This window comes from Penicillium pulvis, assembly GCF_028828015.1.
Source record: "Penicillium pulvis strain IBT 33274 chromosome Unknown scaffold_8_segment0_segment0, whole genome shotgun sequence".
NCBI classification, from domain to species: domain Eukaryota; kingdom Fungi; phylum Ascomycota; class Eurotiomycetes; order Eurotiales; family Aspergillaceae; genus Penicillium; species Penicillium pulvis.
Genome location: NW_026643080.1, coordinates 6992902 through 7019157, shown reverse-complemented (window position 1 = coordinate 7019157; position 26256 = coordinate 6992902). Strand labels below are relative to the sequence as shown.

General features: G+C 47.2%; 13 protein-coding genes across 13 annotated transcripts; 8 read left to right on the top strand and 5 right to left on the bottom strand.

Annotated features, from left to right (window-relative positions):
• Positions 1 to 628: 628 nt before the first annotated feature.
• Positions 629 to 2291, top strand: N7503_012072 (general substrate transporter; the record flags this gene model as incomplete). Its single annotated transcript, XM_057071618.1, has 4 exons — positions 629 to 1114; positions 1182 to 1581; positions 1642 to 2066; positions 2136 to 2291. The coding sequence occupies 4 exons, from the start codon at positions 629 to 631 to the stop codon at positions 2289 to 2291; spliced, it is 1467 nt and encodes a 488-aa protein (XP_056918229.1).
• Positions 2292 to 4213: 1922 nt separating this feature from the next.
• N7503_012071 (GNAT family N-acetyltransferase) lies at positions 4214 to 4828 on the top strand (the record flags this gene model as incomplete). The annotated part of the gene is made up of 1 exon (XM_057071617.1): positions 4214 to 4828. The coding sequence occupies one exon, from the start codon at positions 4214 to 4216 to the stop codon at positions 4826 to 4828; it is 615 nt and encodes a 204-aa protein (XP_056918228.1).
• An 896-nt stretch (positions 4829 to 5724) lies between these two features.
• On the top strand, positions 5725 to 7636 carry N7503_012070 (threonine synthase THR4). The gene is made up of 4 exons (XM_057071616.1): positions 5725 to 5841; positions 5894 to 5980; positions 6074 to 6992; positions 7041 to 7636. The coding sequence occupies exons 1-4, from the start codon at positions 5779 to 5781 to the stop codon at positions 7550 to 7552; spliced, it is 1581 nt and encodes a 526-aa protein (XP_056918227.1). The 5' UTR covers positions 5725 to 5778; the 3' UTR covers positions 7553 to 7636.
• Positions 7637 to 8300: 664 nt separating this feature from the next.
• On the top strand, positions 8301 to 9831 carry N7503_012069 (uncharacterized protein; the record flags this gene model as incomplete). The annotated part of the gene is made up of 3 exons (XM_057071615.1): positions 8301 to 8322; positions 8373 to 9172; positions 9223 to 9831. The coding sequence occupies 3 exons, from the start codon at positions 8301 to 8303 to the stop codon at positions 9829 to 9831; spliced, it is 1431 nt and encodes a 476-aa protein (XP_056918226.1).
• Positions 9832 to 10138: 307 nt separating this feature from the next.
• Positions 10139 to 10726, top strand: N7503_012068 (uncharacterized protein; the record flags this gene model as incomplete). Its single annotated transcript, XM_057071614.1, has 2 exons — positions 10139 to 10656; positions 10696 to 10726. The coding sequence occupies 2 exons, from the start codon at positions 10139 to 10141 to the stop codon at positions 10724 to 10726; spliced, it is 549 nt and encodes a 182-aa protein (XP_056918225.1).
• A 1233-nt stretch (positions 10727 to 11959) lies between these two features.
• N7503_012067 (40S ribosomal protein eS25) lies at positions 11960 to 12826 on the top strand. Its single transcript, XM_057071613.1, has 4 exons — positions 11960 to 12011; positions 12074 to 12128; positions 12325 to 12534; positions 12590 to 12826. The coding sequence occupies exons 1-4, from the start codon at positions 12009 to 12011 to the stop codon at positions 12610 to 12612; spliced, it is 291 nt and encodes a 96-aa protein (XP_056918224.1). The 5' UTR covers positions 11960 to 12008; the 3' UTR covers positions 12613 to 12826.
• A 67-nt stretch (positions 12827 to 12893) lies between these two features.
• N7503_012066 (putative heme/steroid binding domain protein) lies at positions 12894 to 13750 on the bottom strand (the record flags this gene model as incomplete). The annotated part of the gene is made up of 2 exons (XM_057071612.1): positions 12894 to 13388; positions 13511 to 13750. 2 exons carry the CDS (start codon positions 13748 to 13750, stop codon positions 12894 to 12896), a joined length of 735 nt encoding a protein of 244 aa, XP_056918223.1.
• A 499-nt stretch (positions 13751 to 14249) lies between these two features.
• On the bottom strand, positions 14250 to 15595 carry N7503_012065 (GTR/RAG family Ras-related GTP-binding protein; the record flags this gene model as incomplete). Its single annotated transcript, XM_057071611.1, has 4 exons — positions 14250 to 14424; positions 14473 to 15156; positions 15205 to 15306; positions 15360 to 15595. The coding sequence occupies 4 exons, from the start codon at positions 15593 to 15595 to the stop codon at positions 14250 to 14252; spliced, it is 1197 nt and encodes a 398-aa protein (XP_056918222.1).
• Positions 15596 to 16619: 1024 nt separating this feature from the next.
• N7503_012064 (uncharacterized protein) lies at positions 16620 to 17469 on the bottom strand (the record flags this gene model as incomplete). The annotated part of the gene is made up of 3 exons (XM_057071610.1): positions 16620 to 17280; positions 17347 to 17371; positions 17439 to 17469. 3 exons carry the CDS (start codon positions 17467 to 17469, stop codon positions 16620 to 16622), a joined length of 717 nt encoding a protein of 238 aa, XP_056918221.1.
• Positions 17470 to 18058: 589 nt separating this feature from the next.
• Positions 18059 to 19901, bottom strand: N7503_012063 (uncharacterized protein; the record flags this gene model as incomplete). The annotated part of the gene is made up of 4 exons (XM_057071609.1): positions 18059 to 19247; positions 19297 to 19590; positions 19649 to 19737; positions 19791 to 19901. 4 exons carry the CDS (start codon positions 19899 to 19901, stop codon positions 18059 to 18061), a joined length of 1683 nt encoding a protein of 560 aa, XP_056918220.1.
• A 1929-nt stretch (positions 19902 to 21830) lies between these two features.
• On the bottom strand, positions 21831 to 22352 carry N7503_012062 (uncharacterized protein; the record flags this gene model as incomplete). Its single annotated transcript, XM_057071608.1, has 1 exon — positions 21831 to 22352. The coding sequence occupies one exon, from the start codon at positions 22350 to 22352 to the stop codon at positions 21831 to 21833; it is 522 nt and encodes a 173-aa protein (XP_056918219.1).
• Positions 22353 to 23189: 837 nt separating this feature from the next.
• On the top strand, positions 23190 to 24356 carry N7503_012061 (uncharacterized protein; the record flags this gene model as incomplete). Its single annotated transcript, XM_057071607.1, has 1 exon — positions 23190 to 24356. One exon carries the CDS (start codon positions 23190 to 23192, stop codon positions 24354 to 24356), a length of 1167 nt encoding a protein of 388 aa, XP_056918218.1.
• Positions 24357 to 25223: 867 nt separating this feature from the next.
• Positions 25224 to 26180, top strand: N7503_012060 (putative short chain dehydrogenase/reductase; the record flags this gene model as incomplete). Its single annotated transcript, XM_057071606.1, has 1 exon — positions 25224 to 26180. One exon carries the CDS (start codon positions 25224 to 25226, stop codon positions 26178 to 26180), a length of 957 nt encoding a protein of 318 aa, XP_056918217.1.
• Between the last annotated feature and the right edge of the window lie 76 nt (positions 26181 to 26256).

Sequence of the window (26256 nt, the reverse complement as noted above, 5' to 3'; positions counted from 1 at the left end):
ATGGAAAGTTGGAGTAAATGCGAGCTCATTACGATCCTTTGTTTCGACTGAATCCTATCAGATTGAAGGCAAGACTATCAGCAAAGCTGCTCATTGGACAACACGGAATGGTATGCACCGATTATTCACATGACAACTATTTACGATGTCATGGATGACGACCATCGTATTTTCCTGCGTAGTTTCCAAGGTTCAGAGTACATGTTAAATGGGAGATATAAGAACATTGGAAACCCTTGTGCTGTGACTATTTTCTTCGGGATTAATATGTCATCCGTCCATTGAGTTGCGTTCAAAGTCCGCCGTCTAAATATGTTCAGGTTTAATGTACTCGCCTTCCATTGCTCCACAAATGGAGAAGCTTCACAACCTCTGACTGGCCGCCTTACAAGGCCGATGCGTGGAGAATCTGGCACTGTGGAGCATGAAGTGGATTGAGCTTTGACGAAAATACCCGCACAGGAGGACCTTGGGTGCCTGCCGGACTCCCGAGCTTTTATCACACAGGCACGAGCATTGATAAGTATCGCTCTTGGCAAGAAAATTTTCAAACATTCTTCTCATTATTTCTGTTACTTTAGACTGAAGAGTAGCAACAGAGTGAGAAGGGGAAGAATTATTTCAAAGAATGAAGGCCATCTCCGGCCATATCATATGTGCCGCCATCGCCTTCGGGCTTCTCGGCTCTGCAAAAGGTCTAGATGAAGGTCTCATTGCTGATACAGTGGACCTTCCCTCGTTCATCCATGAGTATAAGCTGGATGCATCCTACCTGAGCGCGGCCGAAAAGGCAAATCGATTGTCCAACATCACCTCCATGGTTCAACTGGGCAATTTACCTGGAGCACTCCTCGCTTATTTTTTCAGTGCTTGGATTGGACCGCTCTGGACAATGAGAGAGATGTGCTTCCTCTGGATAATTGGCGTCGTCATCGTCCTTACATCAGACGGGGAATATGGTCAGCTCATTGCCGGTCGCTTCATCTCCGGTATGGGAATTGGCCAGGCAGGCATTGTCGGTCCCATATATCTTGCCGAGGTGGCACCAACGTCCCATCGGGGTCTATTGGTCGGTATATATGCTTCGTCAGAGTACATTGGAATCTTGATTGGGGTTAGTTAAATTTTGCGCTCAACATTGAGTGCCCGGTCGCTGACATCGCTTGATTGCAATCGTCTAGTATTTTGCTGGTTATGGTGCCTCGCTTCATTTGTCAAACACGAGCCGTGAGCAATGGATTCTTCCTCAATCCAGCCAGATAATGATGGCTGTTGTCTTACTCTTATTCTCTCTGGGTTGCCTAGAAAGTCCCCGGTATTTGTGCGAGAAACATCGCCAAGCCCAGGCTGCCCAGGTTCTGGAGCGGTTACGACAACTGCCAGAAGACAGTCCAAGTATCTTAGAAGAATTGAACTTGATTCAAGATGAATTGATTACCAAGCAGACTGACAACAAGAAACAATGGATATCACTAGAGCCATGGAAGTTGCTCTTTGGGAAGCGTGCCAATCTGTCCAAACTAGGTTTTCTAATATCTGCCCAAATCCTCAGTCAATGGTCAGGTACAAATGCTATTACAAGTGAGAAAAAATCTCAAATTCCTCGATTCGGTGTGAAGAGAGCTGACTGATGTCCTCTAGCTTATGCCCCTAAATTCTTCGAGTTGCTCGATGTCACTGGGCAATCAGAGAAGCTTCTGAAGACAGCGATCTTCGGGGCTGTGAAATTTGCTTCAGCCATTTTGTGTGCAATTCTTTTCATTGATCGCCTTGGGCGAAAACGCTGCTTGGTATCTGGAATTACCCTGCAGCTTTTATCTCTTCTCTACGTTGCCATCTACCTTACAGTTTCGTCGTCTTTAGGAACAAAGATACATTCAGCGAATATGCACAGAGCGGATATAGCTGCTATTGCATCCCTCTATGTGACAGGAGTGGGATATGCTTTTGGTTGGAATTCTATCCAGTACTTGATCAACACTGAGATCCTTCCAACTTCTATCCGCGCCCTCGGTACAAGCATCCTGATGTTGATTCACGGTGCCATGAGATTCGCCCTTGTCAAGGTAAGCAGCTTTAACTTTGCTCTTTGGTCTGCTTAGTTACTAAATAGAATTTGTTGCTGATCATTCCAGGCTCTTCCATCGATGATGTTGGAGGATGCACTGCAACCTAAAGGCACTTTTTGGTTCTTTTTCGTGGTCGCTTTGCTGGGTTTGATATGGGGAGTGTTTTTGCTACCGGAAACCTCGCAGAAGGACTTGAAAGAAACCAGTGAGATGATCTCCTAAGTCACAAATTGAAGTCTTCTTGATCCCAAAGCCCCATCGCTGCGACCATCCTTTCCTAAACGAAGTCACAGTGGCAATTCGAGCGATGACACATCTTTTCGAACTGAATCATACATTAGTTTATTATATATCTCTTGTCTTAAACGTGCTATAATTGATAGACATGGCTATGCAGCAGCATTTTGAGACAGCAAGGGAGCATTGTCAATGAAGAAACCCTGGCCTAGTCACTATCTCCCCCAGCTCCACAACGGATGGAAGCGACTAGGCAACCATGAGATTGCCAATCAAGAGAGGGTCTTTATAAATCATCAAGTGGGTCAAGCCTACTTAGGAAGGTGGCTCGGAGTAACGGCAACTTCCACCTTCCAATCACTAATTTTATTGCATTAGCTGAAGGAGACGGCCCCACCCGAAAGCTTGATGCACAGGGCAAACGATATAATTGGCTAATAGAGTTCAGCCCTATGTGATCTGCTCATCAAGCCTGTTTTCTTGGTGGGTTTTCATCGCACGCACACCGTGTACGTTCGCAGGTGGTAAAGTCAAGTCCGCCCATGTCTTTTTTGATGCCTCGGCCTCCGCACCTCGGTGCATGAACAGCCCTACCGATATGATTATAGCAAGTTTCTTTTCGCCTATCTAATCTTAATTGTGTTTACTTATTAATTTTATTCCCATGTTGCTTGGGCCCCGTTCTTGTAGCCTTCTGCCCTGGTCGGGCGGGGGCTACTGCGTACTACTATTTGACTTGGAACTCATCACTATCGTCTGTTGATTGAAACATTGTCTGGGATAAAATTCAATCTATTAGGCCTCTAAATTCTCCCCTTTTAGCAAGACAGAGCTGCTTGATCGTGTCGACAGGCACATATCTCTATGCGGGTGTGGATGTCATTTCACCAGGAATCGGGGCTACTGCGATGACCCCATGGTTGATGAAATATTCCTTAGTGCCTCTCACGAAGAACGCTGGACGAAAGTATGGTTAGCTACCTAATGGCTTAGCAAGCAAACGTCGTACTCTAGCTATTTTGAGGATCTGAAAGAATATTGTGTTCGCCGCCGGAAACGTGTGCTAGAGCCTGTTGGGCTAGAGTCTTCGGCTCTACTTCCAATAGGCAGGTTGATGATATAAAGTATACGATAATGGGACAACGTGGCATGCGGACTTGGTCCACTCCTTCTAGGAATTTACAATGACCGGTGTCCATTTTCTCAAATTCATTCGGATTCACTGACTTTCTGAGATGACTGGGGATAGCACGGATGATTCCTAGGAGGATCGTCTCCTCATATACGGTCTCAAGAACCCCTTTTTGAGGTGGTTCATGGAGTCTCTGTCGCTTTAATGCCTTTTGTTCCTTCAAATCTTCTGTCAGAGCCTTTTGGTGGAGCTCAAGAACTTTGATTGTTAAAGTCGTGAATCTTTATTTAGACAGGAAGCCCGTCGGCCATGGTAACGCGAATTGCCACTCATAATGCCTATCTACCATGTTCACTCGGGCTCGCGATGTTGACCCGGATAACAACAATCCCAATTTCAATTAAGTGAAAGATCTGATGGATACTTCAACATGATTAAAATTAGAATCAATTTCTTTGCTTGTACTCTCAGTAACGTATATCTTGTTATCGCGATCAATGGCATGTCTGTCGGATTTTGCAGCTGTCTTATCTAGATTAGGACCAGTACCTTTCTCTGACTACTTCAGCTTCACTTAACGTAGATGTTCATGTTCCTTCTTCGTCGCTCTTCAAGACACCATTGAGTACTACTTCGATCCACTTTTGCTTCTCTGCTGCCCTTGCTTTCTGCTCGTTTGGCAAATCTTGCGGCTTTCCCTGTTATCAACCAATCTCTTATCGTCCAATCCCGGGGCTCACTTACAGCCTACACCTTCACTAAACAATAATCAAAGATGCCTGGTACCTTCAAAGCATCTCCCTCCTGGTCAATCGAGACTACTCGCCTCCACATCTCTTATTTCATGCACGACTCTCTCTTGCACTCCCAATTCCTAGTCAACCTATGGAATTCCAAAGAGTTTGTCAAAGCATGCGGCGAGACCGGCATCAATACGGCCGAAAAGGCTTCCAACTTCCTTCGGACCCGCGTCCACAGCGACTATGCCCGGAATGGTTATAGCATGTTCTTAGTCTCATTGAAGTCGGACGATCACGCAACCCTCGCTGAAAGCATCCCCATCGGAACCGTTTCACTGATGAAAGGCGAGCCACCAAATGCCTACCTGGCCCCGGGCATTGGGTATACGATTGTGGCCAATGAGAACGGCAATGGATATGCCACTGAGGCGGCAGTCGCTTTACTGGAGTACGCAAAGAAAGAACTCGGGGCGAATGCTGTTCTCGGATTCTGTGATAAGGAGAACACCCATAGCGCAAGAGTGTTGCAGAAGATCGGGCTCGAATTTCGAGGAGAAAAGGAGTTACAGGTTTTGTGGGGGAAGAAAAGTGCTGTTTATGCGCTGCCTTGGATGAGCAAGGATCTAACGGTTTATGGAGTGCATGGTTGAGGAAATCAATTACTTGCCTCCTCTTACGGTTCATCTTCCATGCCTGGTCATCGCAAAGATATTAGCAATTGCATTTGTGTTTCTTTCTTCAATTTTCGTCCTCGCTTGGATCGCATATGAATTCAAAAAAAAAATAATCACTTCAGATGGTTTGAAGATCAGATACCTGACACAAAACTCATTATCATTATGAGCTGATTCGTCAGAGCTTCATCTTCCTTTTCATGGCCCGTTATTTCCTACTTTTCTTCTAGTATTTCTGAGTATCTCCATCTTCCTTGTGGTTCTGACCATGTCTCGTAGCAGAGATCAGTCAAATGGCCAACAGCTGATGACTTACTTTAATTTTTGCTTATTTGGCTCATCCAGTCGCTCCAGCAGTCCATTCATTTCATTCTTGTCTCAGCCTTAAGCCAATCGGTGCTACTCCGGCACGTGATCGGACATTCGGGGTATCCCGAGATTACTATTTACAAAAGATACGCTCATGGACCTAATCTCTGTGGGATCAAGCCGCTGTTGAGTGCCAAGTGGATCATCTGTGGATACTAGATTTAGTGACCAACCAGTTCGCAGATTATCAACCCGTGGACATTCGACGGTTCACCAACAATACTCAACTACAAATGATCATTATTTGTCAGAACAGAGACAGCACTTGAGATGAGGCAGTTTGTAAATCAAGGGATTAACTTACATTAGACATCTGTACATAATAACAAATTTGGAATTGACCAACAATGTTGCAGGTCTGTTCCTTCAATCCTTGATCCCTTCACCGCCTTCGGGGAGAGAGTGGCAAGCCCCGCCAAACCTTATGAGGATCACGTAATCCTAGATAAAGTGACTCACCCCTCCGACGTCGGGAGAGGGGCAGAAAAACCTTTCCTTGTATTGACGACTTTTGCCTCGAAAGATTCACTTTAATCAGTTAATCAATCAATTCCAACATGGCAGGTGCGGCTCCTACTGAGTCCCAGAAGTTTCTTTCTACCCGTGGTGGGGACTATGGCGTGAGTTTCAAGATGCGTTCGTTTTGATGACAACTTGCTGATTATATGAAAGCTCTCCTTCGAGACTGTTGTCCTGAAGGGTCTTGCCGCCGATGGTGGCCTCTTCTTGCCTCATGAAGTGCCCCAGGCAACAAATTGGGTACGTATGCGCGGGCAATGGCTCATGGGATACCTGATACTGAATCTCGATCTACAATGCATGCCAGGGATGCGGGGCTAACATCAATTTTAGGAGAGCTGGAAAGACCTCTCATACCCCGACCTTGCTTTCCAGATTATGCGCTTGTACATCTCGGAATCCGAAATTCCCTCCGAAGACCTGAAAACGATCATCAACCGAAGCTACTCGACATTCCGCTCCGAAGAAGTCGTCCCTCTGGTGAAGCTCCAAGATAACCTTCACGTTCTGGAGCTTTTCCACGGCCCCAGCTACTCCTTTAAGGATTGCGCCCTTCAGTTCCTTGGAAATCTTTTCGAATACCTGCTCGTGCGCAAGAACCATGGAAAGGTGGGCAAGGACCGTCACCACCTGTCCGTCGTTGGCGCGACAAGTGGCGATACTGGATCCGCTGCTATCTACGGTCTCCGAGGCAAGAAGGATGTTTCTGTCACAATTTTGCACCCCAAGGGCCGTGTTAGCCCTATCCAGGAGGCTCAGATGACAACTTGCATTGACCGCAACGTACACAACCTGGCCGTTAAGGGCACATTCGATGATTGCCAGGATATCGTCAAGGCTCTGTTCGGCGATGCGGATACCAACAAGACCCTGAAGCTGGGTGCTGTCAACTCGATTAACTTCTCGAGAATTCTCGCCCAGATTGTCTTCTACTTCTACTCTTACTTCTCTCTTGCGAGAAAGTCCGATGCCTTCAAGGTTGGGGACAAAGTCCGATTTGTCACTCCTACTGGAAACTTCGGAAACATTCTTGCGGGATACTTCGCTACTAAGATGGGCCTGCCGGTCGACAAGCTGGTTGTCGCTACCAATGAGAACGATATTCTGCACCGCTTCTGGCAGACCGGTCGCTATGAGAAGCACCCTGCCGAGGATGCTAATAAGGCTGATGCCTGCAAGGAGACTTACAGCCCCGCAATGGACATCCTGGTCTCTAGTAACTTCGAGAGAGTGATGTGGTTCCTTGCAAGAGGTACGTCGATCGTTTCCCGGTTCTATACTCTGTACTAACAACATTTAGACTCTGCGCTCGCCTCTGGCAAGGACAAGGATGCCAGCAACAAGCAGGCCGGTGCAGATGTTCTGGCATGGTACCAGTCACTCAAGTCGACCGGCGGTTTCGGACCCGTTCCCGAGGATATCATGGCAAATGGCCGCCAAACATTTGAGAGCGACCGTGTGAGCAATTCGGAGACAGCCGCGACTATCAAGAGCTGCTACCAGCAGACAAAATACATCCTCGATCCCCACACTGCCGTCGGTATTACTGTTTCACACAGATCCATTGCGCGGTCTAGCGCACCCCACATCTCGCTCTCGACCGCTCACCCCGCCAAGTTCTCGGAGGTTGTGACCATGGCCCTGAAGGATGACCCTAGCTTTGATTTCGAGTCCCAGGTGCTTCCCGAGGAGCTCAAAGCTCTTTCTACCATGGAGTCCCGTGTCACTGATGTGAGCAACTCATGGCAGGAGGTGAGGGAGATCGTTAAGGGCTTTGCCGAGGCTGATATGAAGGCGGAGGCAGACGCTTAAATAGAAGCCTCTTCCCTCCTTATCAAATCTGCATACATATAAAGGGTTTTTTGAATCTCAAAACCAAAATAGATGATATGATTAAATTAGGTTACATCCTTCCCGCTAATCAAAGTTGGGTTTATTGCATTGCTTTTCCAGAGGCGCTCAACCACCACAAAGTTGAGATTAAAACTTTGAATCATCGAAATATAATGAATAAGTTGCGTGACACAAAGAACGTTCTTTTGGTGCAGAGTCACATCATTTGCTAGGCTCAGTAATCAGTCTGTTCATTTCACGTATTAGGTATTGGACAGGTAGAAGCACGAATTGATTATAACACTCGCAGCAAAGCTGTAAGGGGCCCCGGGGTGTAAGTTTTGGTAATGCTGTGTTCCACATGGTTGCATATGCATGCGCAGCTAAATTAAAGAAATGGATTGATCAAGCATCGGATATGAAAATATTTATTCGTCCACTGCACTGGTTGAAAGCGAAATGAGTGTTTACATTGGAGTCGAAAGTTAAAGTAGACCTTGTCGCGTCTATCTCCTTATCTCGGGACGGATCTACATTTCTCCGGGCCCTATCGGACGCGCATAGAGGGAAAAGTCGCGAGACTGGAAGCGAGCAGAGAGTATCTATTGCCTTGAAAATACCGGGATTGAAGTGGTGCATGCAGTGGAGTTAACATTTGACTAGTTTTGTTATCTTGCTGCAGCGCCAATTAATAATTTACCGACGCGACTTCTTGTTGACGTCAACAATGGACGCTTCGACTGGAGGAGGTATGTTCCGTCTATCCGCCTGGCTTCGATTGCCTCTAAACTTCGAATAGTTCCCTTGTCGCTGGTGGTTTCTGATGATGGGCTTTTCGCTGCCCACGTGAGTGGGAAAGACCTGGTCGTCCACTCAAACCCCACTGCGGAGCATAAAGATATGCAGTCAGCAAGAATGAAGGAGACCACAGTCAAGTCTCTCAAGTTCTGTCCCTCAAAGGCTACACATAACAATATCAACCGCCATTTACTTATCACAAACGAGTCGCGCATCTCGGTCTGGCAGCTGGAACCCCTGCAGCTAGTCGCCGAGATTGAAAATGTCGAACCTGGCACCTTGAACGTTGAATTCGGCGGGGACGAAAATGAAGTTCTTGTTTTTCACGCATGGAATAACAAAATGGCTATCCACTCAATAGAAACTGGTCAAATCTCCGTGGTCAAAACGCCCAAGTTCCCACACCCACTTGGGTTCGGGTACCGCCCAATAACCAGAAAGCATCTTGCCATTATCCTAAAGCCTGATGCTTCCGACACTCTTACCATTCACGAACTCCCATCCTACGAACTGTTGAATCGCACGGTTCTTCCAACCATTGATGCCCAAGGTTTGAAATGGAGTCCCGATGGGAAATGGATTGCTGTGTGGGACACCCCCAGCTCTGGCACCAAGGTGCTGATATTGACGGCCGACGGTCAGATGTTCAGAACATACAATGGACCAGCCGGGGTGGACGATGCATTTGATCTAGGCGTGAAGCAAATCGAATGGAGTGCCGCAGCTGGCCCTAGCGGTGTCTCGGAGACTCTCGCTGTGGGCAAGATTAACGGCAATATTGACCTATTACGGACTCGCACGGTAGGCACTCCAATGAAACAATACCAATGCTTTCTAGCTAACAAGTACAGTTCTCATCATCAACTACACTTTCCCACGTCTTCCCAATGGACCAAAACTCTCCAACCATTTGGCGTGAGCGATCCACAAGTGCCATGGGCGACGCAGAATACGCCGAAACAACAAGCTCTTCAGCATTCAACATGAGCCCTGAATCCCCCGGCCCACCTCGAGGTGTGGCCATCATGACTTTCAGTCCTGACGGCACTCTTCTCGCAACTGTGGATACCATGCGATCAAACGTTGTCTGGATCTGGGCTTTGGACATCACACCCAGGCTAGCGTCTGTCCTGGTTCATGAACATGCTGTGCGACAGGTCCTTTGGCACCCTTCCACACCGCAACTACTCATTAATTCCATCACCAATAACCTACCCGTTGTACGGTGGTGGTCGCCTCAAAGCCATCCTGTGATTGCCCGAGTTCCTACCCAGAAATGCGATAGTGGGAAATATGAAGTGAAGTGGTTGGTTGGAGAGGAGCATGATTCGGCATTTTGGTTTGGGTCATCGGAGGAATATGTGGTCGGGTATCTTTCTGCCGATGAAAACTCCGTTCAGTTTGAAGTATTAAATTCCTTTGCCAATCGGGGACCTCCTACTGGGAGTATCAGCCGGTAGTCCTGCTATATGATGGAGCTTCGAGCCAATCAATGTCAAATATGAATGTAAAGCACAATGCTGCCTTCCCCTTTTTTCCGTGAAAGATGGTTTATTTATGGCTGATACAATGTCTTACACGCCACAAAGGCTTTCTGTCACAAAAGAAGTATTTCTTCATTGTGGAGGAACAACGAAAACCACCCATTGTCCAATATAAAATCCATGGACCTGCCCACTGTTGGGTCCTTTCGTCAGCTTGAATCATTCCCAGAATATCAAGCTGTCCCAGTCCATTTATCTGATTCCAATTTTCCAATTCCACATCATGACGGCCAGTCCACAGGAATTCCATGCTAATAACTCCAGAGTCTACATGTCAGAACCCTACAACAGGATCTTCATTGACCGAAGATCAAAAGACCAAAGACCCTACAAAATCCCTGTTCTCGAGCAGGCGAATGGGATCAAACGCACCTCAAGTTCCTACTGCGCAACACTCCCAATGAACATCCACCATCTGCTCCAGCGACAATACATCCCATCGAGCACCTTCTGGCAAAGATACCCGGATGCCAAAGAAAAGGAATTATGGGTAGGTGTGGATATGGATTTATTGTATCTGGCACCACGTACATCAGAAGAGTTTATAGGTTGTCTTATCCATGCCTTTGACAACCATCAGTTCTATGTATGCCAGAATCCCGAGCAATCACCATGCGTTGACCGTGGATTTTGGATGCAGATTCAGGGATATTTCCCTAGTCCAGGGTATGATTTGATCGAGAAAGCTGCGAAGAGGCATGTCGATTTGCTAGCACAGCTTATTGAGGCCAGGTATATAAGGTTTGTTCTGCTAAATGTTTAAGTGCTCGACTTTTCTAGCAGAGAGCATCTGGTCTTGGGATTTGAATAACTTAAGCTTTCCAATTAGGGAACATACGAGCTCAGTGACAGTTGTATCAGCAATAGAGAGTAGTTAAACAGTAGAGAAAATTTGCTTGGGGCCAGTGCTTCTTCACTGCTGCTACCTACTCCCAACCACTAGCAAATAGCAAACTAGTTTGGGCAAGATGCTTCGGGTGGGTGCTTCTTCACCGACATGCCGTCATTATAACCCCAGTAGCTCGCTCCTCTACACCGCTTGATGTTGGGTATTTGACATTTTGATGTTTTGTTTTGTGTTTTCCTTTTCGATTTGGTTTTTTGGCTCAGAGGGATACTGTATTCAAACAAATTGGTCGATATCTGAAGAGGCTCCAAGACCTATAAAGCTTAAGCCACTGTCAGCAAACGTTGGAGGTTCAGGTTGGAACAATGAAGTGAGAAGGAAGAAACCAAAGTTACCTACTAATCTGTCTCTCAGCTGAATCGAGCGTGGAGCAATATCTAAGTCTAGATGGATTCATTAGTGTATGGCGGAATTATGCTTTAACCTGTTATAAAAGTGGTACCTATAGTCATAGACTGACAAGGGCAACAACTGTCAGCCTTTGTTTGCAACTATACATACTAACTTATGGTGTCCTCACAGAAGGGTATTGAGACCAGTTATAACATTTATGGAGACTATTCTGTTATCGGCACATTATTCATATCTACTGTAGGTTGTGCATCTCGAGTGGGTAGCATGGGTCGATGATGTTATGTCGGAAATTGAAAGTGGGTTCTCACAAATTTAGCCTATAGCCTTTCTTTTAGCATAACGTCATTTTTAAATCTCGGTGTGAACAAATTTAGAATTTCTTCAATATTCTGATCAAATCTTGTACGAAGTAGCTGCTGTAGTTCAGTGCGTCTCAACGGCAATTTGACTAAGTCTATGTAACTATTCAGAAGTGCTCACTTTGATCTTTTAATTAATTGTTATACTACGTAAACATTCAAGGTCCACAGTACTGTGTACATATATCTCAGCGCATAGAAGTACTTAATGACACAAAAGAAGGGACACGAAACTGATCGTATAGTTCGAAGTAGTTCCATAGTAAACTACATTGATGGAGAAACGCAACTATTACATAAGCTCCACCCATTGTTGAGTGTCGGCCAATGATAATACTTTGACTAACCGAGTAACATCACATGACCTGGGGCTTAGGGCTTCCCTTGCTGAGTCAGGCCCCACGGCCCATTTCGCACTTGAGACCCGGTCTGCGCTACTCTTTCCTTTGAACCATCCATCCACTACAGACAAAATGGTGAGCGCTCATCCCACGCCCGACTCCAACTCAACAGAAACTAATATGGTTTCGTGATACAGGCGCCCTCAGCTACCGGTGGCAAGAAGCAGAAGAAGAAGTGGTCCAAGGGCAAGGGTACGCTATCTCCATCTCCCATCATTCATCACCAACTCCGCCACCCGACCGTGAAAACGACTTCGAACTTTCGTCGGACTCCCCGAAACAATGCGAGAGACTCGGAATCGTTGAAGCGATCACTCCCCTACCTGCGAAATGCTACGATCGAATATCACAAGAACGTTGGACTAATTTGGCATTTTTCACTCTATAGTTAAGGACAAGGCCCAGCACGCCGTTGTCCTCGACAAGGCTGTTGCTGAGAAGCTCAACAAGGATGTCCAGACCTACCGCCTGATCACCGTCGCCACCCTCGTCGATCGTCTCAAGATCAACGGCAGCCTTGCCCGCCAGGCTCTCGCTGACCTCGAGGAGCGCGGCCAGATCAAGAAGATTGTCGGCCACAACAGCCTGAACATCTACAGTGCGTTTCATCAAATATACCCCTTGCGACCATGTCAAACTAACACATTTTCTAGCCCGTGCCGTCACCGCCGAGTAAACGTTTCGTTTATCGTCATTTCTCGCGGTTCTTTTATTTCCTTTGCTACGAATGATATCATAAGGGAAGCTTCGGCTGGGCGTGGTGTATGGATCCGACGCCCGAGACACTCGGAAGTGGAACAGTTTGGCCTGATGGACTAGTGTCTAGCAGTACGAATGAAATAAAAAAGTTACAAAACTTCCATATTGTTTCCGAATTGACCAAACCCCGCAGTGTGGTAGAAGCGTAGTGGTTTCATTCTTGGAACCTATCAAAACTTCTATACAAGTAGTCCACAACTAAACCACCTCATTCATCTCACTCCTCTTCGGTCTCTGATTCTGCGCCGAACCACAAAGAACCCTTTTACCATCTTCCGCATCCTTCTCAACCCCAACAACCTTCCCAGCCCGAAAGTACTTCTTAGAGTTCCCAAAAAACCTCTCCCATCGCGCAACAGTCTGCGCAATTTGCGCCTTCGCATGTCTCATCTCCCGCTCCCGTCGCACCTTCTTCTCAGCCGATGTCAAGGTTTCTTCCACATCTTCCACAGGCATGAACATCTCCTCAACGCCGGTCAGATCGGGGGTCAGGTCGTCACTGAAGCACCCCGTCACAAAAGCGCGGGTCGCATCCCGTCCAGCAAAGAAATGGTATCCGCCGCCAGGACCGTACATGCCCGGGTTCGCGGAGACGTCGAAGATAGAGCCGTTAACGGCTAGGTAGATGGGAATGGACTCGTCGCTGCCATCGTAGAGAGAGAGTTGTGCGGGGGTAAGGCTGACAGGACCGGCCTGCAGTAATCTGTTAGTGTGGTTCTCTTCTAATACATCCTTCCTCTGTCTGTAAAGAAATGTAAAGAAGTTCTCCGGTCGGGAATTTGGAGTAGCAGAGGGGAATGTGGGGAGTTGCTTACAATCCATTGCTTCACAACTGGCCACCGTGTATACCATGGCCGGTAATTGAAGAGCACCGACTCGCCATTCGTCATGTAATAGGAGATACCGAAGGTCGCGAGGACAATTGTGGCGAGGACACGAAGTACGTCCAAGAGGCTGATGCCGTGATCTTCCTCGGTCTGTTGCGGTCGCTGCGGCGAGCGTTCCTTGCGCTTGGAGGTGGCCGAGGCGGCCTGTCGCTGGCGGAGTTCTGACATTTTGGAGGAACTGTCTGTTCTTGTGAATAGTTATGTTGAAGTTGGAAGCTAGGTGGCCATTGAGAGGTGTTGAGTGTGTGACAACAGTCAAGTTGGTCGGAAATCTGGGGAAGATTTGTCGGGCTAGGAAATGATCCACAATATATATCATCCACAACAGGTAACGCTGACCCCCAACGGTGATCCCATGTTGGAATTGAATTTCTGAAATTATGGCCCACGAGCATGAGGGCTTAAATATTGGAAGTGCTGAGGCTTGTTTTATGATTCCATGGATTACTGCATATCTGAGATTTGAAATGAGTTTGTTTCACTGGTGATCTCCGGGCTGGTATTTCATATTTTGACTACACTAGTGAACATGCAACAGGACAGTGTTCAGGAACTGTCAAGATACAGACTAACAATCATCTTTTCATCCCACCGCGACAGCGGGCAAAGTTCGTTAAGAGCCTCGTACAGGTGTCTTGTACAGGCGGAAATACGATGGCTCATGCGATCAAGTTAAGGCACCGCCGTCAAGTTGGTCAAGGTGATTAGACTCCTCTAGCTGTTCCCAGCGGCGCGAGAAAACTTCGTTCAACCCGTCCTGGAAGGTGCGACAATTCAAATCGATCAGGCCGCGTTTCTCCTTCGACTCACGGTTGCGGATGACCGAAACGAGACAGAGATATCTGGGTTCAGTCAGCTGTTGTTCCCAAACTAATGCAATGGGGTCATACTTGTTCATTTCCATCAGGTGAATCATTGTATCATCGTGCAGGACAACGTGGCTTTCCGCTTCTTGGATCTGATCTCCTTTAGGCCGGCGTTCAGGGTGGTCCCACGAATAAAGCTCGGAGACATCGACAATCACGTCAATATAGTCTGAGCACATCTCATAGCAGGCCATATCGACGGGACGGGTGTCGGAGGCGATATAGATCTTGCTGAGCACATCAAAGAGATAGGTCTTTTCAAAGCCGCAGTTGTTACCTAGCGTGTTGATCAAATTCTCAAGAGTGGACAGGTTAGGGATCAATTTCTGGATGACCTTGCTGAAGGCCTCGAAAACGGAGTAGTCGTAAATAGAGGTGAGGTAGTAGTGCACGGGTGCGTTCTCGTACCCAGCATCACTGAGTTCGTCTGAGATGCGCTGCACGATATCCTGGTAGATGTCGGTGCGGAACTCATCCGAGAGTCCATCGACCTTGTGGATGAAAACCTCGATATTGATACCTGGGTAATACTGCTGAACTGTCAAGATGGTTCGGTTCAACCGCGCCACGGAGTCAAGATAGTCATCCTGGGCATCGATAACCCACACCAGGGCTCCGAGGCTTCCGAAGATGTCCTCCAGGTCAAAGGATGGCTCGAGATATTCTAGCTGACCGGGGAAATCCCAGACCTGAAAGTCCATAAAGGAGCTGGGAGAGACTTAGCAAAAGCGCGGCACTGTATCTTGGAGGACTTACTGGATTGAGTCCTTTTGGATTCGAGTGGTGGATTCCAAGAAGAGGGTTTCATTCGGAGGCATTTTGTGGAAGACCACACTGGCAATGGAGGACTTTCCACTCCTAAAACCACATCAATTTTTCTCCAGACTAAGCGCTTGAGATAGAATACATACCGGCGAAGCCCCATGAGAAGGAGTCGGGGCTTGGCATCGCGGGCTTGGGTATTGGGGATCAAAGCTGATCTGGGCTGCACCGACCCACTGACATGGTTGGTTCCCTGTAATATGATTTCAAGACTTAGCCGGGCGTTGGTCTCGTAGGCAGGGGTAAATGGCAGACAGGAAGTTGACAGGCAGTGCTCAGAGTCAGGGTCCATGGAACGCGATCTCCGGACACAAGAGAAGGGCATGGCGTGGCATCGGTATAGGCACTGCTCGGGGCAAAAACCGCACAAAAGCTTGCGCATACCCCAAGGGGCAATTGATCACATCACATGCAGGTGACAGGAGACTCTTTGCTTTTAAGGCATTTCTGGAAAGCCAGGAAGGGAGCCGGGCAATAAGGAAGTTCATAGTTTCATCACGGATAAATGGGATTTTGCCCAGCCGGAGCTTCTTGAAAGCCCTAAGGCTGCACGCAAGGAAGCTAGAGGCCTTCTAGTACCGCCGGATGCACTTCAGAAAGTCCGGGACCCAGCGTCTGTCTAACCATTGGTGCAGTACACCGAGATCGGCCACATCGTAAAGGAGATCAAGAGGCTCGAATAAAAGCATGGAACACGGGGCAAACACTTCTTACCTCCATCAAATCAGAAGCTCCGCTCGCGGGAAGCTAGATAAGCGGGGAACTGCTGAGGGGCAAGTCAGCATGGCGTACAGGGGCTTCACGATTGGGTCCCGACATACAGGAGTCAATTGTGAGCAATGTCACTGGATAAGTCCGTTCAGAAAAGGGGAATTTTGGTTGAGATCAATTGCATGCAAACATCCGATACCTGGACCAGGCCAGGATGAATGTAGCACGAAGACCGGGCAGCGGCAGTCACTGCAGCATTCTCCCCCTCAATCGTACGGGGTTGGGGGAGACAATCCGCAATGGTTGGCAGACGGGACTATCTCAGGCAAAAAGAAAAAGAAAACGTTGAACACGACAGGGATATGTCGAGGAGAGCGTCACACTGGGAGACTCAAGATGGAAAAGGCGGAGGCCGCTTAGCGCGTCTGTTATCGTTATCGATGTCACCATGCTTATCGATGTTATCCTTATCGATAAGCTTATCGATAAAGTTCAATATTCTTGATGGTAGTGGGGAAGAACAAAATTAGAGTGGATTTTGATTCCACTGCCAGAGATTATCATCTGGGAAGCTTGGTCTATACTAATGGATTATGAATCTACAAATTAATGGTCTTTAGGTGAATTCGTGATACAATCTATTCTTTCCAAAGCCTGTCGTGTTTATCATTGGTCCCATCAAGCTCAACGACCCAGGGATGATAAGGACTCTGTTTCTGACCATCAGCTTCATAAAGAGGGGTTGAGCCTAGTTCAGGGCCTCTACTTTGAGCAGAATCGATTTCAACAGGATTTGCATGACGTATTCGGCGTCTGGGTGGTGACACGGCCACTGAGGCCCTTTGTTGCTTTTTTCGCCGACGTAGGAGAAAGAAAGCAAGTAAGGCCAAGAGCATAATGACCCCGACGGCAATACTTGCGCCAATCCCAGCCTTCGCACCAGTAGATAAGCCCGATGAATCGAATGTTATATTCGAAGCCGGTGTAGTCGTATCTGTGGTGGCAGTGGCAGTGGCACGATCTGAATTCGAAGTTGGTATAGTCCTGCTTGTGCTGGCAGTGGCCGTAGCAGTGGCCGGATCATTACTATCAGTCTCCTGCCAAGCGACGACCAAGCCATATGCATTGATAAGGCCGCCTGGCTTCATCTCACTCGGGGTTGACGTGGTAATGCCTTCGGTGGTCCAAGTATATCCGTAATAGATAGTCGTCTGCGGAGCAAATTGACAGATCTCGGTGCTATACCACGGCTCTTCTGAGGTTGAAGCTGGCCGCGTAGAGAACACCCAGCTACTGGGTCTATATGAGCAAGAATCAGCCGCCATGGGAAGATTTAACTTGTTCGTGAGAGATCTATTTACTCACAAATATTGTGGGCAGCAGGTGCCCACTGTTTGGGGCGTATTTGAAACTTCAGTTGTAAAATTGGAGGCCATAATCCAGCCGCTTGGACATACCCCGGGAGAGAATGTACTTGATGCTGCCCATCCTGATGGCAAACATTCAGTGGTATTGGCGGGGCCCAAGTTCATCCATTTGCCACTAGAGCTTTGAGCAAGCCATAAATCAGAAAGACAGGCACTTGGTGGGGTAAAAGTGGTCGTCAAGGGCAGTGACGCCGTGATGGATGAGGTCGACATTGTAGGACAAGCGGGGATTGAGCCCTTGGAACAGACAAATTGGTAACTTCATGAGGAAATTTTTGATTGACCGGAATCCAGAAAGAAATAGAAAATAAGGGACATGAATCCCCTACTTTCTCCAGTATAGTTAAGCGCTGAGCTGAAAGCACGGACCGCTTTCGCCTATAATTAGTCCGGTCTTTAGCCTCACGCACCAATCGTAGTTAACCCCGTAACCGCTGTTGCTCTAATTTCCGCTGTCAAGTTGCCAAGTGCATAGGTCCCTATTATTAGCTGCATGTTCAGGGTTGAGAGGTGCGAACTTTGGTTGAAATTGATGAACATTTGATTACATGTAGATTAACATTAACCATCAATATAGGTATGATAAGGCCCGAATCTTGCTCATCTTAACATCACAACATAACATAAAATTCACTTTTACCTATAATTCTCTACCGATGCTTATGACCTTTATGCTCTTTACCAAGATGCTCGCTAATGCGATGCTTACCGACAACCTGCTCTTCCTCATCCTCAATCTCAAAAGCAGGCCATTCCTCCCATCCGTCCTCCCAAATGCTAGCGATTTTTTTACACTTCGCCTCCCGACTGAGCTTCTTGTTCTTCATGATCTTCTCCCATTGCTTCATGTCCTTGTCATCAAACAGACACTCATCCAGAATAGATGAGATTTGTGCCTCATCAACACCCTCACCGATAAAGACAATCTCTTGTCTCCGATCGCCCCATTGACCCTGGAAGTCGTTCTCAATCGATTCACGGACGTCCTTATCCTCTGGCCAAGCCTCGTCAGGAACTTCAGCAAACCAAGGTCCTCCACAGCCGACCGTCAACATGCCACCTGCTTGGCTCCATTCGCCAAATTGGTAGGGTCTGGTCGGCAGCCAGAAGAAGCCTTTGGAACGGAGAATCGGACCAAAGGCAGGGTGATTGCGCTTGTTACTCAATATGTCTTTCGGATCAGGCTGATCAAAGTCTTCAAGCGACTCATCATCTGTGTCCATCTCATCACCAGTATCCTCTTCTTCCTCATCCTCATCCTCTTCATCCTCTTCTTCTTCCTCAAGTTCATTGCTCTGAAGAATAATAAATTTATCATGGAGAAGTGAGAACAGACGACGAGGGTGGAAAGGTCGGCGAGCAGTGTACACAAAGTTGTTGATACCGTACTCCAACGTCTCCGGCTTAGGCGCCATGCGGTTTCCATTGCCGGTAGTTTGGATGGTCATCTCATGCAAGCTGCGAAGCCATCCGGCACCTGAGGCAGCGCGGACAAAGTCGAATCTATTCGTTGCTATAAGCTCCCGCACATCCACCTGTGAATAGCTAGACGTCAAGACTTTGGCGTCAGGGTTAAGCAACTTGAGCAATTGCATAATCTTGTCCCGGGTCTTTTCGTCGATAGTCTCAATCTTGTTGAGAATGAGCACATCCGCAAACTCAATCTGATCAACCATCAGGTCGGAGATTGTTCGTTCATCCTCAGGGACGATTTCGTCACGACCGTATCGGTCTGAAAGGAACTCAGTGGTATCGAAGTTCGAGAGCAGGTTGAAGGCGTCGATGACAGTCACTGTGGTGTCCAGACGAGCGATGGTGTGTAAACCACCCATCTCAACACTTAAGGCTGTTAGAGAAATATCAAAGATTGTAATGTGGGGATCCTTACATCTCATTGATGATTTTCTTTGTATCCTCATCATTCTCACCGATCTGATCTTCAGCTTCCAGCATGGCGCTACTAAACTCCGCCGTGAAGGTCTCGGCAACCTGCATAGGCTCGCTGATACCTGTACTTTCGATGATGACATATTGAATCTCATTCAGCTTTGTAAGACGGGCAAGTTCAGAAAGCAGGTCACCACGGAGAGTGCAGCAGATGCAACCGTTTTGAAGCTGAACGAGTTTCTCCTGAGTTTGAGAGACATTGTGGTTTCTGATTAAGGCGGCATCGATGTTAAGCCTACGTAAAGAGTGGGTCAGCTTATTGCAGTTTCTTCATGCTTTGTTTAGTTACTGACTGGCTCATGTCGTTGACAATGACAGCGATTCGCATGCCATGATCCGGCGATTTGAGAATGTGTTGTAACAGAGTTGTCTTTCCACTCCCCTAGAACAGAATGAGCACAGGCTTTCCAATGATAAGTAGCAAATCAATCATACCAAGAATCCAGAGAGTAGAGTCACCGGTAATTGCCGTGATTTAGGACTGTCCATCTCCTGAGCCTGGACATGATAGGCTGAAAGCGACTCTTTCCCGGAATCAATAACCATAATGAAGTCTTCTTTTCTTCTATAATCACAATGTGAAATACAAAAGGAATCAAAGAAAAGAATGAAATCGACAAGTATACGCCTCCAAACACCTTGCGGGCAACTCTTTTAACCTCTCTACGCACCGTCTCCAAGTTCCTCACCGTCGCTGCATTATAGTTGCTGCTTCTGGGTCATACGAATGTCTATACAAGACACCAAGGTATATAGAAACATGGTGGAGCAGGTGGTCATCCAATGGAGTGGTGATTGCCCCATAAAGGTGGTAATTAGAAGATTTTAGTTGGTCAGTTGGGCCGGTCCCCAAGGTACTTAATAGACAACGCTGACCTTCACGGTCCTCAATCGAGGAAATCGGGTCGGTAATACAGTTTTCAGAGAGATATTACTGGATGGTTGTCGTACGGTAGGTTTTATTGCTAATTTGCCCCATTTCATAGGTGGGAAACAACTGCCAGGAACCAGGACTGCGGATGCCATAGTGGTATGTCAACGGCCGGATAAGACAGTAAGGCTGGAAGCCGTTTTGATTTAGAGTGTGAATAGAGCTACTTCATTGTTCGATTATTTCTAAATTTGCTGCTGTAACCTTGGAACTCTGCACCTGGGCAGGGAATGTCCAAATGAGGCTTTGTGCTGGGTTCTTGGCCCGTTGAGACAACGCCTCTATATCCGACTAAACCCACATGAAAGAAATTGTCTGAATGGAAAAAGGAAAACTTTCAAAGAGGAATGATTAAATCTTAATGAATGGTCGCGGCATGTTTGAATGATCTTCAGATACGAGGCTCAATAATTTTCTATCTTCTACTCAATCCTACGGGCCGGGCAAACACACCAACGACCTAATCGGTAGGAACTCACATGATTTGGGATACAACATACGACATAAGATTTCGACCCCCAAGTCTAATTCTCCAAGACAATCCAGGATATAGTTGGGAACTGCGATCCAAGGATGGCAAAATTGTGCAAAGCTTGTCAGAGGAGCTCATCAGATGTGGGGAGTTTGGCGAAAACGACTCGTCTTCTGAGCCCTGGTTAGTAGTATTTACTTACGAGAAAGGCCGAAGTGTGGAGAGCAGAGTCAAGGCCAAAATTGGTCCTAAGTGAGTTCTTTTTAACTCAAAGTGTGAGCCTGATAACGTTACTAACGTCTCTAAGGAGGCTATCAAGACTGGCTACTCAACATTAAGTCTACTCCTCGCCAGCCTTGAACCATAGTAACTATTTGGTACTGAAATGACATTCTTCTGATTAAATTATGGTGCATCAAATTGCTCTTCCTAGGTCGAGTCCAGTCTCGCATTAAGGCCGGTGCTCGGTGTCCGCGCCGGAACAACGTTTACCCTACACTATGCAGAGTACTGATTGTGATTATTATAGGCACTCTGTCTGAATACACAACTATTTAAAAGGCTAACCTTTCTTATGGGAAGGGATTCAAGGCAACTTAAGGCTGCAAGAAAAGTCAGGGACCTTCAGCTTCAGTCGTCTCTTGGGATTTAACCGCAAAGATGTGGGCATGCACGCTGTTAGTGGGGTTCAACTGGCATGACTTTGTAATCGATCCTCCAACTCAAACGCCACGACCCGCATACGATAACACACCGCTACTTGCTTCTCGCCGACTCGGCTATCGATCGAATCTGTATCTGGGTTGCATCGCGCGATACATAAAGAAAGGTCATTGGTCGATCCAGGATAAACTTTGTATCCAATGTTATTTCCAAGATGTACATCGGCCTTGATTTGATTCTAGCCCTGCGGAGTAAAGATCGTCATATGTTCTCGCTTATGAGGGCTACAGCTCCGAGACAGCTCCGAGAGTATGACTCCGTAGTTGACAGAACTAGTCTAATGGACTAAAGAAATACCCCGTAGTTCACACATGGCTCCGATTTAGAACAAATGTCAAAAGATTCCATCTCACATGCCTAGAAGCTCCCTCACCACTTTTGCAGTTTCAAAGCCCGATCTGCATTGCACTCCACGTATGCCCAGTTCCTCCGCTGCTTCTATGTTCTGAAGTTGATCATCAATGAAAAGTACTTCTTCCGGTCTGTGATCCATATGAATCTCCTTCAGGACATATTCAAAAAATCTCGAGTCCGGTTTCCTCATTCCTGCATATCCAGACGCGAACGTTCCATCGAGCATATTCCACGGGCCATCGAGTCCCTGAAGATAGTCAATGTCTTCCTTGGACATATTTGACATCAAGTAGACCTCCACTTTGTCCGCATTAGGGCCTTCGAGAGATCTACGTTTAATGTCCCGTAGTAGGTCCGTTATGTGTGCGTCTGCCTTCAGGGTAGCTTTGGCCTCCTTGAATAGATTCGATACATCCTCCTTTGGTACGATGGAAAATGCTTCAGCAAGGCGGTTGTAGCAATCAGAATGAGACATTTTGCCGCATTCAAAATCATACCAAATCTGGTGGGAGATCATTGATTTTAAGATAGCCGGTGAGATGGCAGTGTTTCTGGGTGGGTGCCAGGTGAAGAGGACATCGCCGATATCACAGACTACGGCTGAGTATTTTTTGGCTTGTCATTGACTTGATGGAGCCATGTCTCTTAGGTGTCGAGGAAGTGAATATGAATGCTTATAACGAGATGAGAGAGTGAGGTATTCGGAGGGGCAACTGATACAAAAGAATGATGACACCTCAATTCTGGATGATTCTTCGATATTCTCTTGCTTGTATGATAAAGTTGGAAGTGAGCAAGTCATTACGTACGAAGAGTATGAGATATGCAGGGAATTTCCCTAAATAAACAACTAGTATCCACCAACGGGCCACAAGAAGCGGTCCGTATTTTGCGACTTCTGCACCTCTCGTGATGATCCATCACATCTTGGTTATCTTGGTCATCTTCGCGCTCGTAAAGAACTAGTTAAGGTTTTTCTTTCTGCATATGGGTGACCCGCAGAAGTCAAAATCAAGAATCAATTGCCCGCATCAAGTCTCGTATCACGATGTTCCAAAATCCCGAAGCCCACTCTGTTATCGGGCCTGACTTGCCGAGTTCATTTTCGGCCTAGGCCGTCTCATCATACCGCCATTATCAAGATTGTGGCCAGAGGAAGACTTGAATGAGAATGCCTTGTTTCCTTGAGAGGGTTCGAGAGTGCCTTGCCATAAGAGGCCTAACAAAAAAGGAGTCCACTTTCGTCACACTTTCCTCTCCTTCAATCTCAGTCTGAAATAAGATTAACCTCCGTTCTGGTTTTAATTTTCCTTTGTACTTGTTTCGCGGTGGACACCGGCCTGTCGAACTCAAGATGGCTTTGATTTTCAAGTCTCTGGCATTCGATTCCAGTTACTCACTTGATGTGGAATGGAAGAGGCGAGAAGCAAGGGGCAGTGAAGATGCCGCCTTGAAGTCCCTGCTGTATAAGATAACAACGTCTTCCCCTTGGTTCCGATATGAAAAGGGTTCCATGGAGCGGGCGGAATGCCACCAAATCCTGTCACAGCAATTAAAACTCCCCGAGTCGGAAATATCCTCTGGGCTCTGCGCAATTCCCCAATTCTCGCTCCCTGAGGGTGTGAGAGACCTCAAGGCCGATTTTCCAGATCTCAAATTCCTCGCAGTTGGGAACGGAACCTTAGACCAGGTGGCACCCCTTCAACGTCAACTGGATGGAGGCCAATGGCCTGACACTCGGATATTTGCTTCCTGCCAACTAGGTGAACGCCTACCGCATTCGGGGTTCATCAAAAGACTCCTCAAGGAGAGTCAGCTAGAGTCGTCACAGGTGCTCTATGTCACTCACATCCCGGAACATGCGGCTGCAGCCCAAACTGCTGGACTTGAAGTTTTGTTATGCCCGGACCAGGCTCAGTACGCGTCTCGTGTTCGGAAGCTTTACTCAAATCCTATAGAAAGAGGCCTGAGCTTCTTGAAGGGTCAAGCTGGCAACTTGAATCTCGAAACAAGTGCTGGCAAGACATTGCAAGATATTTTCAGCCAATTTCTCATCCTCGACGCACTCAATGACGAAAGCATTGTTTACCTACCCCAAGGCTCACCTCCGTTCAACTGGCTCTTTGATAATGAAACTAGCCGCAAGCCAGTTTACTCGAAGCCAGCATGCGTGGATACCAATTCACTGGGGCTATCCGTTGTCAGCCATGTTACCATGGACCAGCGAAATGATATCATGGATCAGATGTTAGCCTTACGAGATTCAGAGGGAATTATGCAGGTTTATTTCTCCGATGAGGTGATCCGGCAGGACATCGGTGTAGCCATTAATTCCTTGTCACTATTCAACGAGTTTGGAAGGGGTGAAGAACTTCAGGCCACAGAGGATTGGGTTTTTGACACCCTCAGAACCCGTGCGCATGAGTATTCTTCTCACTACTACACCACACCCGATCTCATTCTTTTCTTCATGTCTCGATTGCTCGAGGATTCCAACTCCTGCTTCGTGACTGTGTTTTAGAGAGAAAGGCGGCAATCACTGATTCAATGTCGCTGGCTGTACGCTTGATCACCGCTGCGCGATGTGGTATTCAAGATGACGCTGGGATCAAAACACTCATCATGTGTCAGAATGATGATGGAAGTTGGCCAGCTGGAGCTATATACAAGTCACCGCAATCAGGACAACTCTGTAACCATCAGGGTCTGACAACAGCATGGGCCATCCAGGCCATCAGATTGCATTCGGAGCTAGCCCAGTCTAAAGGAAGTCTCTCCGGGCATGAATATCAAGGAAGTTATCAACATGCAGCTTCTTGGCCGAGCTCTAGCTCTCGGCTTGGCGACATCTTGCGGAAGCTTTTTCCCTTTTGACACTAGTCATATCTCATATACTCGTTCAATAGCATAATTTGTTGTGTTTTGAAATAACTTAACGACTCTCTGGGAGAAAGCTATCTAGAACGGCCTATATTAAGTCTACTCGCCAAACCCATGGTAAACATCCAGTATTTAGATAGCATTCCAGATTCATTCAAGCTAGACTGTTCTTGATACATCGGATTGCTTTTCTTAATACAGCCCCCACTCCCGGACATCGGCGCTCGGCATCCGCGCCGGACCGACATTTGATGTCGGCCCGTAAGCCCTAGCAATAAGCTCAAAATAGATATAGAAGAGGCAATTATAACCAGGAACTATATTAAAGACGCATTCCCCTACAATCACCAACCTTGAAATAAATATTCTCTCCCTTGCGTGGTACTGAATCTGTGCAACCGCGGATCAATAGTGATATCATAAAAAGTGGATACAATTCCCCAACTTTCTTGACTTTCCCGAAATCCAAACATAACCAATCTCGAGTCCCAAGGGCCAATCCTCCAAAATGTCAACAGATTGGATCAACCCCCTCGCCTACATCGGCCTCGCAGCTCTAACCTACACCACCTACAAATTCACCCGCCAAGCAACAGTCTACCTCCTCCCTTCGACCCTATCGAAAACCCACAACCCATCCGGCCAAAACTGGGCCCTAGTCACAGGCGCCACAGATGGAATCGGCTTTGGCTTTAGTCAGGAATTGTGTGCCCGCGGATTCAACGTGATTTTACACGGCCGAAACGCCTCAAAGCTTGAAAATCGCGCACGTGAGCTAGGGGCTGAATTTCCAAACTGCAAGACGGAGATTGTAGTTTTGGACGTTGTGAGCGTGACATCCGTTGGCATTGATTCTGTTGCGAGTCAAATACGGGCGATCACAGAAAAACATGGAGGTGATCTGAGTGTTTTGGTTAATAATGTGGGTGGGGAGGTAAAGCCCTATACGCTTGTGGATGGATATACATTTGAGGAGGCGGCGATGACCGTCGATATGAATGCGGGATTCATGTTACAGATTACGCGAGCTTTGTTGCCATTACTTTGTGAGGGAACGAAGGGTCTTGTGCTGAATGTTTCGTCGATTTCGGCGTTTGGAATGCCTTATATTAGTGTTTATTCTGCATCGAAGGGGTTCGTGGATAGTTTTACGCGGGCGCTGGAGGCAGAGGTTTATGCCGAGAGTCGGAATGTTAATATCATGGGTTTGCGTGTGGGACAGGTGCGTACTGCCAATTTTGGGGTTACGAGAGGTTTGTTTGTGCCAAATGGGCGTATACTGGCGTCAGCAGCGTTGAATCGCGTTGGATGTGGACAGGTGATTGTATGGGCGTATTTCTGGCATTGGGTGCAGGGACTCTCTGTTGAGCTGTTGCCACGTTCGATGATTTTGAAGATTACGACGATGAAGATCAAGTCGCTGAAGAAGCTAGAGCACGGGGGCAAAAAAGTGAAGAACACATAGCTGGTAGTTCTAGTCTAGGGTCTTCGATATAATAATTACAACCCAGGAATACCCAGTTTATCTGCAATGAAAAACA

Excerpts from the sequence above, each read along its gene's own strand:
- N7503_012070 (XM_057071616.1), top strand. The coding sequence starts at position 5,779 with ATGGCAGGTGCGGCTCCTACTGAGTCCCAGAAGTTTCTTTCTACCCGT. Across the intron at positions 5,842-5,893 it reads CCCGTGGTGGGGACTATGGC|CTCTCCTTCGAGACTGTTGT; the intron begins GTGAGTTTCAAG and ends ATTATATGAAAG. Across the intron at positions 5,981-6,073 it reads TGCCCCAGGCAACAAATTGG|GAGAGCTGGAAAGACCTCTC; the intron begins GTACGTATGCGC and ends CATCAATTTTAG.
- N7503_012067 (XM_057071613.1), top strand. Across the intron at positions 12,129-12,324 it reads GAAGTGGTCCAAGGGCAAGG|TTAAGGACAAGGCCCAGCAC; the intron begins GTACGCTATCTC and ends TTCACTCTATAG. Across the intron at positions 12,535-12,589 it reads CAACAGCCTGAACATCTACA|CCCGTGCCGTCACCGCCGAG; the intron begins GTGCGTTTCATC and ends CACATTTTCTAG.